Source organism: Malus sylvestris, chromosome 13 (assembly GCF_916048215.2).
Source record: "Malus sylvestris chromosome 13, drMalSylv7.2, whole genome shotgun sequence".
NCBI classification, from domain to species: Eukaryota; Viridiplantae; Streptophyta; class Magnoliopsida; order Rosales; family Rosaceae; genus Malus; species Malus sylvestris.
Window position 1 is genome coordinate 39,829,017 of NC_062272.1, and position 19,353 is coordinate 39,848,369.

Below are 19,353 nucleotides of genomic sequence, written 5' to 3' on the forward strand. Positions count from 1 at the left end.
GGCAATCCTATGGCTAGGAACGTTTTAGGAATGAACATAAGAGAAAGGTCTCGATAATCTAACTTACTTAAATCACTTGTCTCTTAGATCAAATACATCCCTTGGATTCTCTTATTGCTTAAGCACATGATACAATAAATAGTGATTAACAATAAGCTTTGCCTTTCATTAAACATATAAAAGTTTAATACAATAAGTATTCCAAAAGCTATTACATCAAATGAGTGGCTTTGTGGGCATACTTCCAACAATTATGTGGTACAGCCCCAGAAGACGAAGGCAATAAATGCCTTTGGAACAAACCCACAAACCTCTGATGATCAAGTAAAATCTGACCATCAGATTCCTGCAGCTGGTCAAGCTTCCTCTTCATATTTGTAGTATAGTCATGTGCGAGCCTGTGCAACTGTTTATTCTCATGCTTGAGCCCTCTGATCTCCTGTTTGAGACTTATCATTTCAGCCGCCAACGATTCAACTTGGCGGGTTCGAGCAAATAGGCGTTGGGCCATATTAGACACAAAACCTGCACACTGAACATTGAGAGCCAGAGAATCCTTAACAGCAAACTCATCAGACCGTTTGAAAAGTAGTCTGTTATGTTTAGGAGTGAGAAGATTCCTGACCACCACCGCAACAGTCATATCATTCTTCATCACAGAGTCCCTAACGGTAAGAGGACCAGTAGGGGATAAGAAGGATGGGCGCCATATGTTGTCTTGAAAAGGCATGGTTGCCTCTTCACCAAAGTTCAAATCAAAACGACGATCGGATGGGCCAGACATTCTTATAAATGATGAAGGAGAAATGAGGTGCAATAAATCTCTTAAGTACAAAAATAAGGGGAAAATTCCTACAAGCAATAACTCTCTGCATGTACTTCTTACACACAATTGGTGCCCTTATAAAATAAAGGGTAACAGGGCCGTTGGTTCAAAAATCGAAGAGGCACCACTCTCCACACGCAACATCAGCTCCTCGGGTACCACAGATAACTTTGCCAAAGATCTCTGACAAAGTTTAGACACATAAATTTTGAAGGTCTAGCTACCCTACTATTACCCACAAGGGTTAAGGAATAGCACAACTACTTGATAACTAAAAAGTCCCTATGTGTGTCAACCTTCGTGCTACGTGGCAAGGTAGACTGGCAAAAATGCCCAACCTTTACTCACATTCGAGAAAACACTCCCAACAAGATTACTTGCTCAAAAATCAAAGAGGCATCGCTCTCCGAATCTTAAGAGCCAGACTCCCAACATGATTACTTTCTCAAAAATCGAAGAGGCACCGCTCTCCGAATCTCAAGAACCAGACTCTCAACAGGATTGCTTTCTCAAAAATCGAAGAAGCACCGTTCTTCGAATCTCGAGAGCCAGATCCCGGACAGGATTGCTTATTTGAAAACCGAAGAGGCATCACTCTCCGAACTTCGAGAGCCAGATTTCCTTGGATAAAGCTTGTCTGCAATCTTCACATGCAACATCAGCTTTCCAGATACCACATACCATTTTTTCAAAGTGCTCTGACAAAGTTAAAATACGTGAAGCTTGCAACTCCCACTACATTGCTACAACCAAGAAGGGTAAATGAATAGCATTACTACTTGTTGTTAGGGAGACTCCTATATATGTCGACCTCCATCCTCCATGGACAGGCAGACCTGCAAAAATGCTCAACCCTTCTTCATATCTGAGAGGGCACTCCCAACGAAGCCTTTCCAAATACTTAGCTTTCTTCCCCCCAATAATACCTATGCAAACCAGCCACACCAGAGCAAGATTATCTCATATCATTAGGGTCAAAAGCAAGAGTATCCCATATCATGCTTTTTCCTTGTCTTTTCCTTTGCCCTTGTTCTTACCTGCAAGATAAGGAGAAAGAAAGCAATCAGTCAGCACTTGGAATCAAGCTTCCAGCCAGGAACTGATTGCATGGAATCCCTTGCCTGATTACTTACCTGGCATTACTCTCGAGTACTCATCTTCAACATCTTATGCTTCCAGAAAAGATACCACATCTGCCTGATGAACAGATAGGGTAAGTGAGAAGGATACAAGGAAGCAGGTGGAGACAAACGCAACAGAACACGTGCAGATTTATCTATTACTTCGTCAACAGCAAAAGTATATCCTATCATCAGGGTCGAACACATTCTTGATTTAATGGACTTGTTTTAATCCTCAAATTCTTAAGTCAACCTTATACTCTGGAGGAAACCAAAAAACCCTCCAGCCCAGTTCAAAAATAAGTTTGTGGAAAGTTACTTCTTCAAAAGAAAAAGTATCTCATATCATCTCTTTTCAATTTGCTTCTCCTTATCCTTGTTGCTGTTTACGACACAAGGAGAAGGAGAACAATCAACCGGAAGCCGAAGTCGAACGTCTGATCCAGGTTGCTTGCTTGGAAGTCTGATTGCTTACCTTGTCTGTTACCTCTTTTGGAAAATCTCTTAGCTCGGCAACTTGGGGGACTCCTACTATAGGGTTTTGTATCGCACTTGACCAAGCCCGAAACTACAAGTAAGCTTCAAGTGAAATTGATACATTACCTTGTGCATCTTCATCGGTTAAAGATACCATCCCTGGATGGAGGAAAAGTAGTTCCAGAGAAGATGCCACATCTACATATAAGACAGATAAGGCAAGTGAAAATGATACCACACTTCGGTACTTAGAGGTTTTGTGATTATTCAATGGCTTGGATCTTACAAGTCCCCAACCGAGGAGCTTCCCTCACTCGGAAACTTAGGGAAGCACTGTTTGTACCATACTTGACTAATCTCGAAACTACTGAGCACCGGTCACGTTATACCATCAAGGACCTAGAAGAGTTTCCCTCCAACCAGGAGGCCAATCACAGCGCAACATGTGTCGACATCAGAAGCCAATCATAGCGCGACACGTGTCAACATCAGAAAGTCAATCACAACACAACACGTGTCAATGTCAGAATGAAACTAGAAACTCTCTTCTATAAATAGAGATCATTATCTCATAATATTTCCTAATGTCATTTGTACTAAATCATTCAATAGTATTCATTAAAGGAGAGCTTGAAGTTATGTACTTGTGTAAACCCTTCACAATTAATGAGAACTCCTCTACTTCGTGGACGTAGCCAATCTGGGTGAACCGCGTACATCTTGTGTTTGCTTCCCTGCCCCTATCCATTTACATACTTATCCACACTAGTGACCGGAGCAATCTAGCGAAGGTCACAAACTTAACACTTTCTTTTGTACCAAAGTCCTCACTGATTTTGTGTATCAACACAAATATTTGACTTTCTTTTTGTCAATTTATGCATATAAATACATTTAAGACGTATAAATCGTGCATAATACACCGTTGTTCAAAAAATGTATTCTGGGAGCTGTGCATCACGGCTAGTTGTGCATCAAAATAGTGCACTTTACTAGCACAGCGATCTGCTTGGTCGGCTTAAAATGACATTTAAATCCTCGCCAATTTCCAATCTCCCTTCCACTTGTCATTCTTTGCTTATCAAACCCATTTTTCAAACTGGTCTAAGAATCCTAATCAAAATTTTCTCGATTCGACCCAAAATAAACACAAATTTTCCCGAGAAAAAAAAACCCCCAAAACATTTTCCCGAGAAAATGTGTCCTGAACCCTAATTGGTGATTCTGGGACGATGACGTCTATCCCCTGGCCTTGTCTGAAATTCAAGCCGCATCGAAACTATCTCTCCAACTTTTAATGGAACGAGATCGAGCCCAGCCTGCAGAGCCGAAGAAGAGCGATGTCGAAAATGTGAAGGTGATCGAATGGGAGGAATTCGAGCAAGAGATTGTGAGGTTATGGAGTCTTTCTTCTGCTCTCAGCGAAGCTCAGGAGAAGAAGCAGAGTATTCAGCGGAATCTCGAGTCTCTAATTGAGGTAGGGTTCTAGTGGATGCTCAACTTTCGTGCTTTTGATATTCTGAGAAAATGCAGTTTATTAGGGTTATGGAGGTTTTATTTTATTTATTGTGGAGTTAGAAATTGAAGTGCAAATAGTTCTTTACTTGGTTATTTGGATATAACTGGTTTTTGTGATTGCTGGATTAACAAACTTGGGGGAATTAGTTAGAACTGTTCCGGTATTAGTATGAGAAGGCGATTTTTAGATTATATTTTTGATAATTTAATCTTGTTTCAGCCAAACTGCTGGTATTAGGATCTGAAAGTAGAAATTGTGGACGTTGTAATTTAATCCTATAAAAGAATATTTCTGTCTTTGATTGCGGAGTGGATGTAAGAAACGAAAATTGAGGACTAATTGAAATTGTTTTCTGATTGTGCACAAAGCCATCAGACTCATCACTAGCACATTGTGTTGTTACTTGATTGATCGGGCCTTAATTGATTAGCCCGCGGGTTAGCGGGCGGCATTGTTGTTGGCAGGTTGAAGCTGAGTCATTGAGACGCTCAAATGAGCTTGAGGAGATGCAGCAGAAACTGGAGGCCAGAAAAATGGTGATGGGAAACATGTCAAGGCATTCTATGCTTGCTGTGGAGGATACAAAAAAGAAAGAGGAGCAACTTAGTATAGAGCTTAGGTCACTTTTGGTTGCTGGGACAGCTCTATCTGTTGCTAGGAAGCAGTTGGAGGTAAAATTGATTATGATTATTATGTACCAAACTGTCGTTGGGCGCAAGAGAGTTTGTATACTTATGAATTATAAAGTAGTCTTAGCAGCCTTAAAATGATTTTGGTTGAGGTTATGTACTTGTAAATATATCTACTTGAGAGGTCTTAGCTAGTTTTGCTAGATGGTGGATTTCTTATCCACTATTTTGTAATTCATGTTATTATTTTAATAAAGTGTTATCGTTTCTTCTAAAAAATGGAATTATAAACTCTAGACATTTTTGGGTTGTGACGTGTATTGGAAAACAAAAACTTTTTGCCATTGCATATTCTCTTTCAAAATCTCATTGCGACTAATTTAAGTTTTACCATTAGTAAATAATATATATGACTAGGAAGCACTGTTAACTACTTAGATTGGGTCACTTTTGAAATCAAAAACTAGTTGTAGTTGTGTATATACATGCATATTCTTGATTATTTTTATATTTTTGTTTCGTTTCATCTGGCTGATTCATCACTTCCAAAAATCCAAATTTGGCATGCTATACTTTTCTTCAAAATCAATAACTTTTCTTCTCAATGCACCTTTTCATGTTTAAAAGTTACTGTTACATTTTAGTAATTGATTTATGCAGTCTGATGGAAATCTGATTTACGCTTTTGTTACAGGAGTCAAATCAGCTACCATCCAGTGACAAGGGGTATGTTCATCTTAAAAACTTGCAAAAGATGCTAAGAAGGCGACAACAACATATGATATCACAAGTTTCATTGCTATATCCTGTAAAGTTCACTATGGGTCCTGCACAAGAACAGGAACTTGAATCATTTCCTAACACTAGTAGATCAGGTAAATGCTACTGAGATATTGTTTTATGTCTTACAATATCTTGTTTAATTTGTGAAATCTGAAAGAGAGTAACTGAGGTAAAAATCAGTAAATACCCATATGGCTTAATGAAGGAAAAGAAAGGCTAACGTTTCAAGCAATCACTACAACTCTTTCCTATGTTATCTATCAACATTCATGAAATTCTGGATATCATGGCAACATTTGCCATCCCAACTGTCATAAGATGTGGCTTTCATTTGAATTAATTTTTATTTAATTTTTGTTTCTCTTGTGCCTAAATTGTATAAGTGCTTGTTTAACTTGTTAATGTTGTCTGAGTATAAATGTATTGTTATTAAAATTGTTTCTTCGAGTTCTCAATGCATGACCTAGATCTCTATTCAAAATATGGGCAATTCTTTATGGTGTTGCTGATTGGGATTGTGAGCTTTCCCTTGCTCGGATTTCAGGATCTTTTGCTGGTCGATGGTGCACAATCCTCAATGCAGGATCATGTTTTAGAAATAGATTATGTGTGTGCGTGTGCGCGTGTATGTGAGTAGAACTTGAGGCTGCCTCTCAACTGATATCGGCACTGGAATGTCCTGTGCTATTTAATATTTACGTTATTTCCCCTTCCATCCATGGTTTAAGATTTTAAGTTTGGGCTAATGCCCTACACCCTAGAGCTAAACAAACTGTAACCCTTCAACTCTATTGTACACTTTAAGGATAAACTAAGTTTCAACTCAAACAAAACTTTTAATGAAAATTAAAAAACACAGTACCTTTCGAACAATAGGGCTGTCTGCATTGCGCATGTTTGCTCATGAAGCTTTTCACGTACATCATATTTGTTTACTATGGCAATGTTTTATCTATTTGTTTGATAGAGATATATATTTTTAATGATTTAATTGGCTATAGTATCAAAATATCCATATCCAGTTTTATTTTCTCTTGAAGAAAATTTATTTTGAAATAAGCATTATGTGCTTCATGTCAAGGGTAATAACCTTTGGTAATGTATTCTTCTGTACTCAGATTATATTTTTCTTGTGTTTCTTCTTCAAATTTTACAGGTAATTCTGCTCGATTTAAACCTGCAAATCAAGGAACATTGACAATTTTAGGTCTCCATTTGACAATGCTGCCTTTTAAAATGATGAGTTTTTTCACTGACAAAAAGGAGGTTCAGAGGTCTGCAACAGCCCTGGGATATGTCGGTCATGTGCGTAGTACGCTTACTTTGCTTGATACAAACTATTACGTTACTAATTCAAACATGATGAATTTGGCAGCTTCTGCTTTAAGATGCTATCATGTTCAAGTGCATTACTTAGGGGCCAATTTGTTTTGTTTGTTTAGCCGCATTTGTTTTAAATAAGAATGCTCTATTTATATTGATTTTGAATGCAGGCTGTCTTACTTATAGCTTCATACTTAAAAGTTCCATTGCGTTATCCATTGCGTTTGGGTGGTTCCCATTCCTATATTATTGATTATGGACCATCCGTGGAGCCTACTTCATCTGATGTGTCGTCACATACAGTGGTTTCAACGGATGTGAAGCATGTGGAGTTCCCTCTCTTTCTAGATGGCCAAGACACAACAAGAGCCGCATATGCTCTATTCTTACTAAACAAGGTACAAATTTGTTCATATCTTTTGCCTTGGGGTCCATAACACCTATTCAGATTAGAGTAATTCCTATTATTTGGCGTGTAGATTTTATGTTTTCATTTGTTTGACATTTGTGCATTTGTGTGCGCTAAAGTTGTCCTTTTGAATGGGCTTTTCGGTAATGGTAACCTTGGTAACTTCAGTTATTTACAACAAAGTTTACCCTGATACCCAATTAATGTAGAATAGAGAGAGAAAGTAGAAGAGATGAAGAAAGAGTACAAGAGAGGGAGAAATGGAGTTGTTGTTAGCAGTCCAAAATACTTATCCTGCACTCCTCCGTATTGGAAAAAATAAAGGAAAGTGAAACAACGACAATTTTGGAGTGCTAAGAACAATTCCTAGAGAGAAGAGAAGCATAACTAGAACAAGTAGACTTTTTTGGTAAATCAAAATTCTCCATCATTATCGATAAACATGCCAGTCTGAAATCCGATTACGGAAAGGCTATTTATATAGGCAAATCTCAAATTGACAAATTACCTTAATGCCTGGATATATACTCAAACAACACCATAGATCCTAATAATTAAATACAGAATCATTTCATATATAGTTAAATAAGTGAATTAATCATCAATTCTTACATTCTAATTCAAATTTATAAAAAATTAACATGAATCTAGTTTTAAGACCTGTGCAAACACTTAATATGGTATTAGTGTTCTAACGTCATCCTTCCGTACTTGTCTTTCTTCTGCTAACCCACCTAAATCTGTACTGTACCTTCTTTTTGTTTTGCTTTGCTTCATTTACTATCTTAACCATTAAAATTGTCACGCTTGGCTATATTGACCATAGTGTTGCTTTTGTGAGTGTAGGATTTGGAGCAGCTTTTGAATTACATTGGCGTTAAGAGCTTAGGACCGCGCCATGTCCTAGCCAATTTGAAGGAGCTTGTAAGGACAATTCAGTCTGTAGATTATATATATACGTGAGATCTCCAATACCAGTTTTGGGTGCAAGTTAATTTGACTTTGTAAATGAAGTATTTGTATTCTTACCCTGGTGCAAGTTTTTAGTGCAGCACCTTTTATTTATACCAATCCAGATTTTTATATCGATAGAAAAATGCAGATCATGAGACTTGTCTACTGGATTTCTCCCAATTTCGGTATATTGGTAACCCTCGTCGGGGTCTGGTGGGTAGTGTTATGATCATACATACTGTTGTTCTTTCCAAAATGTTTTCTTCTTGCGAAGTTTTACCATTGTAACGATGCGATCCACAATGATTTTCATTGCGGGAGGAATGAAAATCAAGTCTCTCGTAATGAAAATCAAGTCATACTCATAAGATTTGGAAAACAACGAAGGAATTGAGTTGGAAAAGAGGAGCAACAAGTAAAGGTTGCGTTGCTATCCAGTAACATTGCCAAAATTCATTGAAGTTTTCCTTTTCGTTTTCATACGAGCGATAAGGAGAGGGGGCACTCGAACAGTGGGCGCCAGATGCAAGGATAAATGCTTTTAATCATCTAATTTAACGTGCATTAACTAACTCAAATTTAACATTCTACATCAACGCATTAATAACGAATCTAAATTAGTTCCTGCCTGCCCTATACATTAATACAAACACGAATCGAAAACTAGAACAGGTTAACAAGTTTCTACAACAGCTTTCACTCCTAAGCGACCAATTCATTTGCTCCTTCTCACAGTGCTCGAGAAAACCATCAAACGCGTTCATAAGATCTTGATCGGCTCGAAGTACATCATCGACCAGATTCAAAAACTTGGTCAGATATATTGTTGATACACAAAATCAGTAAGGACTTTGGTACAACAGAAAGTGTTAAGTTTGTGATATTCGCTAGATTGCTCTGGTCACTAGTGTGGATAAGTATGTAAATGGATAGAGATAGGGAAGCAAACGCAAGATGTACATGGTTCACCCAGATTGGCTACGTCCACGGAGTAGAGGAGTTCTCATTAATTGTGAAGGGTTTACACAAGTACATAGGTTCAAGCTCTCCTTTAGTGAGTACTAGTGAATGATTTAGTACAAATGACATTAGGAAATATTGTGGGAGAATGATCTTCTTTTATAGAAGAGAGTTTCCAGCTTTGTTCTGACATTGACACGTGTCGTGTTGTGATTGGCTTCTGATGTTGACACGTATCGCGCTGTGATTGGCTTCTGATGTCGACACGTGTCGCATTGTGATTGGCCTCCTAGTTGGAGGGAAACTCTTCTGGGTCCTTGACGGTATATCGTTGACCGGTGCTCAGTAGTTTCGGGATTGGTCAAGTATTGTACAAACATCTATAACTCCACTGCTATACAAGTGCAGTTGCTTGACGAACTTGTCATTACTCTGAAGTTTTTCCGAACTTTTCTGTAGAGAAAAAACCCTCTCTCGTATATGCTCCTTTGTAACTTCTCTTGAGCATCCTTGAAATGCTCAACTCCTTGTAATTGTTTTAGTATGTTTGTACCATACTTGACCAATCCCGAAACTACAGAGTACCGATCAACGTTATACTGTCAAGGACCCAGAAGAGTTTCCTTCCAACTAAGAGGCCAATCACAGCGCGACACATGTCGACATCAAAAGCCAATCATAGCGTGACATGTGTCAACATCAGAAGCCAAACACAACATGACATGTGTCAATGTCAGAATGAAACTAGAAACTCTCTTCTATAAATAGAGATCATTCTCTCACAATATTTCCTAATGTCATTTGGACTAAATCATTCACTTGTACTAACTAAAGGAGAGCTTGAACCTATGTACTTGTGTAAACCCTTCACAATTAATGAGAACTCATCTACTCCGTGGACGTAGCCAATCTAGGTGAACCACGTACATCTTGTGTTTGCTTCCCTATCTCTATCCATCTACATACTTATCCACACTAGTGACTAGAACAATCTAGCGAAGGTCACAAACTTAACATTTTTTGTTGTACCAAAGTCCTCACTGATTTTGTGCATCAACATTTGGCGCCGTCTGTGGGAATGATACTTATTCCCACTCTCTTCAGCTTTGTTAAGCTGGTTTCCACCATTTGTACCCTTTCTTTTGACCAGGCATCCCTTTTTAACAAGGGGAGCGAAGGAAGCCACAGCACACAGAATGACACCCCTCTTGCACCTGGTGCGAAGCAACGAAGGAAGGAACAAAAGAAGTTTGCTCTTCAGGCTAAAGTTGATGAGCTGGAAGCTCAGAACAACAAGATAGCGATGAAGAATGAGATCCTCCAAGAGCAGTATGAGAAGGTCTTCGAGATGCTCCACGAGGCTAGATATACTAAAACATACGAGCTCATCACCCTTGTGGAAGTCAACCATCAACTGGGTGCCCCCCAACACGGAGGGTCATTTTCCCTCGACATGGGTATTCCTATTAAGGAGCGAGCTATTCATCGAAATGGCGACCAACATAAGACTTCTCTCAACCCAGCTGCTTCGACCCGAAGCAGGAGGAGTGGAGGAAGGCACCTCCTTACAGAAGAAGTGGAAGGATCGAAAGCCGTCTTTCGCGACTGTCGAGACTTCCTAAAGCAACATCGAGATAATCCCATCCATGTAAGCTCGAAGATCAATGACCCAAGGGTCTCTGAAAGACTCGATCCCCTACCATGTCCCAGGCCAGCTACTAATTTGGGGAAGGGGAAACAAGTCCTAGAGGAACACGAAGGTATAGGGGACTCAAAGATGTTCCGAAAAACATACCTTAGAAGTCAGTACAGCGAGTCTAGGGAAAAATCACATGCTCTTGATAAAACCTTCTTACTTCTAATAGGAGATGGAGATTTACGAAAGGAAGCTCCAGCGGTACATGACTCCACTTAGGACCCTTTTGTCCTACAGCTCTTTAAGGAAGTAAACAAGTTGAAGGCCAAACAACAAGCTGAGATACCTGATTGCCCTCTTACAAGGAGGATCCTCGACACCCCCTCCAAGCAAAAACAAAGCAGAAGCGTGGCTTGCAACTCTATACTGGAAAGGAGGACCCGATTGAACACCTTAACCTCTTTGAGTCCACCATAGCATACCAGATGCACACCGACGAACAGTGATGTCTTCTCTTCCCGTCCACCCTCTCTGGCGAAGCTCTAAACTGGTATTGCCGTCTTCCACCTGAGACGGTAGACTCATTTGAGGAATTGAGGAAACTGTTTGTTTCTCAACACATTTTCTAGACCGATCACTTGCACTCTGTGGATGACTTGTACACTATTCGCCAGAAGCCAGACAAGTCATTACGTATGTATGCTGGTCGCTTCAGCCATGAGTATTCCCGTTGTGTCGAGGTAAACGACAAGACTGCCTTCAAAGCTTTCACGGCAGGCTTACGTGATTGTTTCTTCAAGTACATGATCAATGCTAACACTTGGAAGACTTACTCTAAGGTGATGGCACAGGCTTACAACCATGCCTCCGCCGAGGCAAAGACATATTAAGGGAAACCCCCCACAGCCACCCCTTATCAACAAGTAGGGAGTGGAAGCTAGATCTAACCAAATGAGAAGACCTCGACCTTCCAAACGACATCAGTGCCTCCCCCTGACTTACTTAATACTTTGCTAAGTCAACAAACATATGAACCTCAGGGTAAAAGGAAAGATTTCCATCCTCACCAGTCTCATTTTAGTAAAAGGAGTAAGGGACACTATCGTGATAACCAAAGGTATCGCCACGATAATACCCGCCCCCAGGCAATTAACGCAGTGGGCCAAACACGTGTCAGGACAGGCCCTACCCCAAGGTATGAGACATACACACCTTTGAACACCACATGCGTGGCCATTTACCCCAGCATAGCACACCTGATACCGAAGCCAATGCCCAGGCAGTCGGGTTACAAGCCCACGAAGAACACGGGCACGTTTTGCTGCTACCACGAGCATAATGGCCATGATGGCAAGAAGTGTATCACCCTTCGTGATCATATTGAAGCTTTGGCGCGTGAAGGAAAAATTGATCGATTCCTCCTTCACCCTTCAAGGGATAACCGTAACCAACGCCAAGTGAATGTGATATATTCCATAAGTGGCGGCACACCCATATCTGAATCTTCCAAAAGGGCCATGAAAAACAGCGAACGAGCTTTAAGGCCTGGCCACCAAGTGTTTCATATGGAAGACATCAGGGGAGGCAAGTATCAAAAGCCTAACTAGGATCCAATATGTTTCTACCCTGAGGAAGAAAGAGGTATCATCTACCTTCACAGCGACCCACTGATCGTGGAAGCTCACATAGCCAACTTTGAAGTAAGACGAGTCCTGGTAGACACGGGGGCTTCGACCAATATCATGTTTGCTGAAGCTTCCAGGGCACTTAATGTAGCTGAACACTTGCTCGATCGCTCGATTTCTTCTCTGATAAGCTTCTCCGGTGATATCGTGCAACCTTTGGGGAGCATACACTTACCTTTCACCATTAGTACAGGCCCTTACACAACTACAATTACCACTAACTTCATGGTGGTTGGTTGCCCAACGACATACAATGTCATATTCGGACGCATAGGCATCAATGATCTCAAGGCCATGGTATCCACACATATGTTGTTGATGAAATTTCCAACCCCTTATGGCAATGGTTACATCAGACGAGATCAACTTAGTGCACGATCATGTTACAACACTTCTGTCAAGCAACAACACCTTCTTGTGCCCAAGGAAACCCTTTCTATACATGACCAAGTCATAAAGACCAGCCCAGACGAAGCCAACTTGGATCTTCACGGTGGCAACAGTCAACCCGACGACCCTCGAGATGACTCTTTTACCCAACAAGCACAACCCGCTGAAGAGTTAAAGAATTTCTCTATCTCAAAAGATTATCCGGATCGCATGATGAAGATTGACACCACCTTGTCACCACCTTGCAAGAGAACATTTAGGTTTTCGCCTGGTCATACAAGGACAAGCCAGGCATATCTCCCGATATCATCTGTCATCACTTAAGTATTGACCCCAAGACCAAGCCAGTGAGACAGAAGCGAAGATCTTATGACGTTGAACGGTACGAGGCAATGAAGGTAGAAGTTGAAAAACTTAAAGGCATAGGCTTCGTCCGCGAAGTCAATTATCCAATGTGGGTAGCAAATGTTGTCCTTGTTAAGAAAAATCTGACCAAGGAAAGTCTCCTGCTCCAAAAGGTCTTATGGAGAATGTGTGTCGATTACACTAACTTAAACAAAGGATGCCCGAAGGATAGCTTTCCTCTTCCTCTCATAGACAGACTTATAGACTCTACGGCAGGGTATGAACTCCTGAACTTCATGGATGCTTACTCAGAATACAACCAAATCCTCATGAACCTTCTGGACCAAGAACACACAGCCTTCACTACTGATAAGGGACTATATTGCTATAAAGTCATGCCTTTTGGCCTAAAGAATGCAGGGGTGACTTATCAGAGACTGGTCAATTCAATGTTCGCCGAACAGATTGGGAAGAGCATGGAAGTTTACGTTGATGATATGCTAGTCAAGAGCAAACATGCTAACCAACACATCACCAACCTATCTGAAACTTTCACCATTCTGAAGAGGTATCGAATGAGGTTGAACCCCAACAAATGTGCCTTTGGCGTAGGCTCTGGCAAATTCTTAGGCTTCATGATAAGCCAACGAGGCATTGAGGCTAATCCCGAGAAGATTAAAGCAATCCTCGACATGAAGGAACCGGTAACTTCAAAAGACATCCAGAGCCTTACCGGCTAGGTGGCAGCCTTAACTAGGTTCATCTCTAAGGCCACAAACAGATGTGCTCCTTTCTTCAAAGCACTTAAGGGAAGTAAGAAGTACATTACATGGACTGATGAATGTGTCGAGGCATTCAAGAACCTTAAAGACTACATGAGTAAAACCCCTCTGCTCTTCAAACCTAAGGTTGGTGACACTCTCATTATCTATCTGTCGGTATCGGCTTCAGCAGTAAATTCTGTTCTCATTCGAAATGATGGTAATGTCGAACGGCCTGTCTACTACGCTAGCAAGGCCTTACAAGATGTGGAGACACAATACTCCAACATTGAGAAATTGGCTCTAGCATTGGTCATGTTTGCTCGAAAACTTCACCCTTACTTCCAAGCACACTCCATCATCGTGCTTACCAATCATCCTTTTTGACAGATACTCCAAAGTCCTAACACTTCGGGGCGAATGATCAAATGGGCGATAGTATTGGGTGAGTTTGACATCTCCTACCAACCAAAGCCAGCTGAAAAGGGCCAAGCAGTGGCAGACTTCATCGTCAACTTCACATATCATGTTGACATTGTTTCTATGCCTAAAGAAGTGGTTTCATTACCCTCAGAAGCTTAGAAAATAGAACCAACAGCCCCAGCATGGAGTCTATATGTTGATCGCTCGTCCAACCAATAGGGTTGTGGAGCAGGACTAGTCCTTACGACCCCTGACAAAGTGGCGATGAAGTATGCTCTTCGTTTCAAATTCAAGGCGTCAAACAATGAGGCCGAATATGAAGCCCTCTTAGCAGGTTAACATTTGGCCAAACACCTTGGGGTTAAACGAATTGATATCTTCAGTGACTCCCAATTGGTGGTTAACCAGGTCATTAATAACTTTGACGCTAAAGATAGCTCCATGGCAGCATATCTGGCACAAACACAATTATTGCTCAAGCACTTCCACTACCAGATCACCCAAATTCCTCGAGCGGCAAATAGTCATGCAGATGCTTTGGCTCGCCTCACCTCAGCGGTGGAAGACAAGATTAGGAGAAAAATTTAGGTCGAATTGTTGGCAGCACCAAACACTATGGCTGCAGAAGTGTGCAACTTACAACAGGGGGATAGTTGGATTACCCCGATTTATAGATTCCTTGCTCATAGCACACTTCCAAATGATAAAGTCCAAGCTAAGCAGATTCAATACAAGGCTACCCGTTACTTGATCATCAATGACCAACTCTACAAGCGGGGTTTTAACCTACCATACCTAAGATGCCTTACGCCCGCAGAGGCGGAAATTGTCATTCGGGAAATACATGAAGGAGTCTGCGGAGATTATGCTGGATCTCCATCCCTAGCACACAAGGCTTTTTACCAAGGATATTACTGGCCAACACTCCACCAAGATGCCATCAGAATATCTCGCTCATGTGATAAGTGTCAACGCTACGTAACTATTCCTCACTCCCCTCTCGAGCCACTCACTACTATGATCAGCCCTTGGCCCTTCGCCCAATGGGGACTTGATTTGATTGGCCCAATGCCTGCAGGGAAGGGCAAGGTCCGCTATGCAATCGTTGCAGTTGACTACTTCATAAAGTGGGCTGAAGTAGAACCTTTGACAACCATTACTGAGGCAAATTCGGCATTCCCAATGTGATAGTCACTTACAACGGGCGACAGTTCGACAACAATAAGTTCAGGATGTTCTGCTCTAAGTTCAACATCAACTTATGTTTTGCCTCCCTAGCTCATCCCCAATCTAATGGACAAGTCAAAGCCATCAACAAAATGATCAAGCGAACTTTGAAAACCAGCTTGGACAAGGCTAAAGGTTGTTGGCCAGAATTTGTACCCCAAGTTCTTTGGTCATACCGCACTTCGTATTGGACATCAATAGGAGAAACCTCATTCTCACTTGCCTTTGGTACAGAGGCAGTTGTTCCAGTTGAGCTTGAGCAAGCAACGTTCCGAGTCCAGAACTACGTGCAAAGTGAAAATGACAAACAACTTACCCTCAACTTAGATCTAATCGAGGAACACAGAAACCAGGCTCACTTGAGGAATGTCGTTTACAAGCAGCGCATCTCCAACTACTATGACTCAAGGGTCAAACCTCATTCTTTCAAAGTGGAGGACTGGGTATTGAAGAAAAGATTACTCTACGACAGAGTCTCGAGTGAAGGAACACTTAGTCCAAACTAGGATGGACTGTTTGAAGTTGTTGGCATCAGTCGCCCTAGCTCTTACAAGCTTAGAAGCTCCGATGGCAAGACCCTTGGCCATCCATGGAACGCTGATCACTTGAAGTACTATTACAAGTAAACTCACATTGTACAAGTGTTAAGCTTCAGCCGTTCGGCATCCTATGTAACGAAGACTATTTGGCATGAATTCAATAAAGAGGTGATTTAGACAACTCGGTCCTAATCCTCTTACATTCCTAGCAATGAAACACTCGGGTTCAAAGCTTCAACATGAATGTTTCCAACCTAAAACAAAGTCTAAGTATATGTCAACAAGACTGTACAAATAAACGAACAGCTTCACAGTATATTCGTTCAATCATACATTCCAACACATTCATACATAAGCCAACTGTGCTTCGAAAGGGTTCAACATACTTTGTGTCACTTGACACTTGCTACAATGTGCCTCGACACCAACCAGGTAATGAAATGTGAAGAAGGAACTCATCTTCATGCCACCAGCCAGGTGATGAAATGTACAACCCGTACTCTTATTCATGCCACCAACCAGGTGTTGAAATGTACAACCCGTACTCTAATATCATTTGGCAACTTGCCATTCATGCCACCAACCAAGTGAAGAAGGAACTCATCTTCGGGCCACCAACCACGTGATGAAATGTGATGAAAGATGATGAAGGAACTCACCTTCGTACCACTAACCAAGTGATGAAAGCAACTCACCATTCATTCCACCTACCAGAAGATGAGTGGTACAACTTGTACATGTGAACTCTTAACATTGACAAATAATAAAAAATCCTCAAGCTTGACAACTCAACAAGGGGAACACTTATGCCCAACAAGAGTTATAGTCACCAACGAAGTCTTATTGCAAGCCAACAACAACTTCAGTGCATGGCATACGAAGATCAAACTATTCAGCCCTCTTGCATCTGCTTCAGACATTTCTCCTCTGTAACAATGCAAACACTACAACTCGTAGAAAGCTTCACATACTCTTGATTAAGACAATGTGAAGCAAAACCAATTTATGGTGCCAACAAGAGCTTCATCAAAGGAGTTCAACCACAATTCTCAAAAGCTTCACACACTCTTGATTAAGACAGTGTGAAGCAAAACCAATTTATGGTGCCAACAAGAGCTTCATCAATGGAGGGCAACCACAATTTTCAAAAGCTTCACACACTCTTGATGAAGACAGTGTGAAGCAAAACCAATTTATGGTGCCAACAAGAGCTTCATCAATAGAGGGCAACCACAATTCTCAAAAACTTCACACACTCTTGATCAAGATAGTGTAAAGCAAAACCAATTTATGGTGCCAACAAGAGCTTCATCAAAGGAGTTCAACCACAATTCTCAAAAGCTTCACACACTCTTGATCTTCACCTACAAAGCTTCAATACAAAAGCTTCACCTACAAAGCTTCAACACAAAAGCTTCACCTACAAAAGCTTCACACTATCTTGATCAAGATAGTGTGAAGCAAAATCAATTCATGGTACCCAACAAAGCTTCAACCTCAAAGCTTCACCTACAAAGCTTCAACACCAAAGCTTCACCTACAAAGCTTATATATATTCGGAAATTCGAAAATTCAAAAATTCGGAAATTCGTAAATTCGAAAATTTGAAAATTCGAAAAAAAAGAATTGAAAAAAAAAAATTTGCCTAGGCCTCCTCTTCTTTGGGCCTAACAACTTTCATAACAAATAAATATGAAGGAGGAGTTTTGGGCTACCACTTAGAAAGGAAATGCCTCATTCGTCAACTCCCTCGTCTGGAGACTTGGGGGACTCCTACCATATGCTACTGCACCTTGATACTCGGAAGTCTCATGACCACTCAGTGACTTGGATTTTTCAAGTCTCCAACCGAGAAGTTTTCTTCACTCGGGAAATTAAGGGAGCACTACCTCAACATACATGCTTCACTCTCAACGCTTCAACATACAAGCTTCGAAAAAATTCAAAAAACTTAGTGAAGAAGGCCTTGGTGTATTTAACACAAAACGTTGAAATGAAGGAGGAGTTTTGGGCTACCACTTAGAAAAGAAATGCCTCATTCGTCAACTCCCTCAACCGGAGACTTGGGCGACTCCTACCATATGCTACTACACCTTGATACTCGGAAGTCTCACGACCACTCAGTGACTTGGATTTTTCAAGTCTCCAACCGAGAAGTTTTCCTCACTTGGGAAATTAAGGGAGCACTACCTCAACATACATGCTTCACTCTCAAAGCTTCAACATACAAGCTTTAACAAAAGAAAAAATTTAAAGAACTTAGTGAAGAAGGTCTTGGTGTATTTAACATAATACGTTGAAATCAAGCGAAGGTTGTTTATTTATATCTCCGATAAGTTACAAATATGTAAATATACATGAATCAAAATAAACAAACAAGAGGGTGCCTTCACAAAGTTTGCTCAGGTGAAGTCTCAGCAGTCGGCAGAGCTCCAAAAAGAGGATGCATCGGAGGGTGATTATTTGGAGCCTCAGTACTAGGCAAAACCCTAGAAGGAGGAGGCACCAAGGGTTGATCATTTGGAGCTTCATTACGTGGTACAGCCCGAGAAGACAAAGGCAATAAATGCCTTTGAAACAAACCCACAAACCTCTAATGATCAAGTAAAATCTGACCATCAGATTCCTACAGCTGGTCGAGCTTCCTCTTCATGTTTGTAGCATAGTCATGTGCGAGCCTGTGCAACTGTTTATTCTCATGCTTGAGCCTTCTGATCTCCTATTTGAGACTTATCACTTCAGCCGCCAATGATTCAACTTGGCGGGTTCGAGCAAATAGGCGTTGGGCCATATTAGACACAAAACCTGCACACTGAACATTGAGAGCCAGAGAATCCTTAACAACCAACTCATCAGACCGTTTGGAAAGTAGTCTGTTATCTTTAGGAGTGAAAAGGTTCCTGACCACCACCGCAGCAGTCATATCATTCTTCATCACAGAGTCCCCAACGGTAAGAAGACCAGTAAGGGATAAGAAGGATAGGCGCCATATGTTGTCTTGAGAAGGCATGGCTTGAAGGAAAAAATTTTGTCCTAGCTAAGAACAAGTATGAACATTTGAATACACATGCAAGCTATTAACACTTTAAAGTAGGCATGCATCAAAAAACAATTCATAAAACCCATGACTTTCAAAGCCTAGTATATGGTGAACCAAAATAAACTCTTTAACAACATTAAAGAGAAGTAAAGATTTAGAGTTTCTTTACCCTTGAAGCTCATCCTTGTTTACACAAGGGATTCACCCAAGTGGAGGGCCTTCAAGTCACCTCCAAGCTCCTTGAATCCACCTTGTGTTTTCCTCCCTTTAGTCCTCATTTGAAGATTTGAGGAAATAAGGATTTGT

The 19,353-nt window shown here is 40.9% G+C and overlaps 1 protein-coding gene across 3 annotated transcripts; it reads left to right on the forward strand.

Moving 5' to 3' along the window:
• Positions 1–3,477: 3,477 nt before the first annotated feature.
• Positions 3,478–8,184, forward strand: LOC126595995 (uncharacterized). 3 transcript variants are annotated; one of them, XM_050262414.1, is made up of 6 exons: positions 3,478–3,901; positions 4,408–4,614; positions 5,267–5,447; positions 6,512–6,667; positions 6,982–7,076; positions 7,934–8,184. In XM_050262414.1, the coding sequence occupies exons 1-6, from the start codon at positions 3,722–3,724 to the stop codon at positions 8,048–8,050; spliced, it is 936 nt and encodes a 311-aa protein (XP_050118371.1). In that variant the 5' UTR covers positions 3,478–3,721; the 3' UTR covers positions 8,051–8,184. The 3 variants fall into 3 exon arrangements, with proteins under 3 accessions (XP_050118371.1, XP_050118370.1, XP_050118372.1); XM_050262413.1 differs by having other exon boundaries at positions 3,479–3,901; positions 6,512–6,660; positions 6,849–7,076; XM_050262415.1 differs by having other exon boundaries at positions 3,756–3,901; positions 4,386–4,614; positions 6,512–6,660; positions 6,849–7,076.
• The last annotated feature ends 11,169 nt before the right edge of the window (positions 8,185–19,353 follow it).

What these genes read in the sequence shown, in the direction of transcription:
- LOC126595995 (XM_050262413.1), top strand. Translation starts at nt 3,722, where the DNA reads ATGGAACGAGATCGAGCCCAGCCTGCAGAGCCGAAGAAGAGCGATGTC. An exon ending in TTGCTAGGAAGCAGTTGGAG is followed by an intron (nt 4,615 to 5,266) that starts GTAAAATTGATT and finishes CTTTTGTTACAG; the next exon opens with GAGTCAAATCAGCTACCATC. An exon ending in TCCTAACACTAGTAGATCAG is followed by an intron (nt 5,448 to 6,511) that starts GTAAATGCTACT and finishes CAAATTTTACAG; the next exon opens with GTAATTCTGCTCGATTTAAA.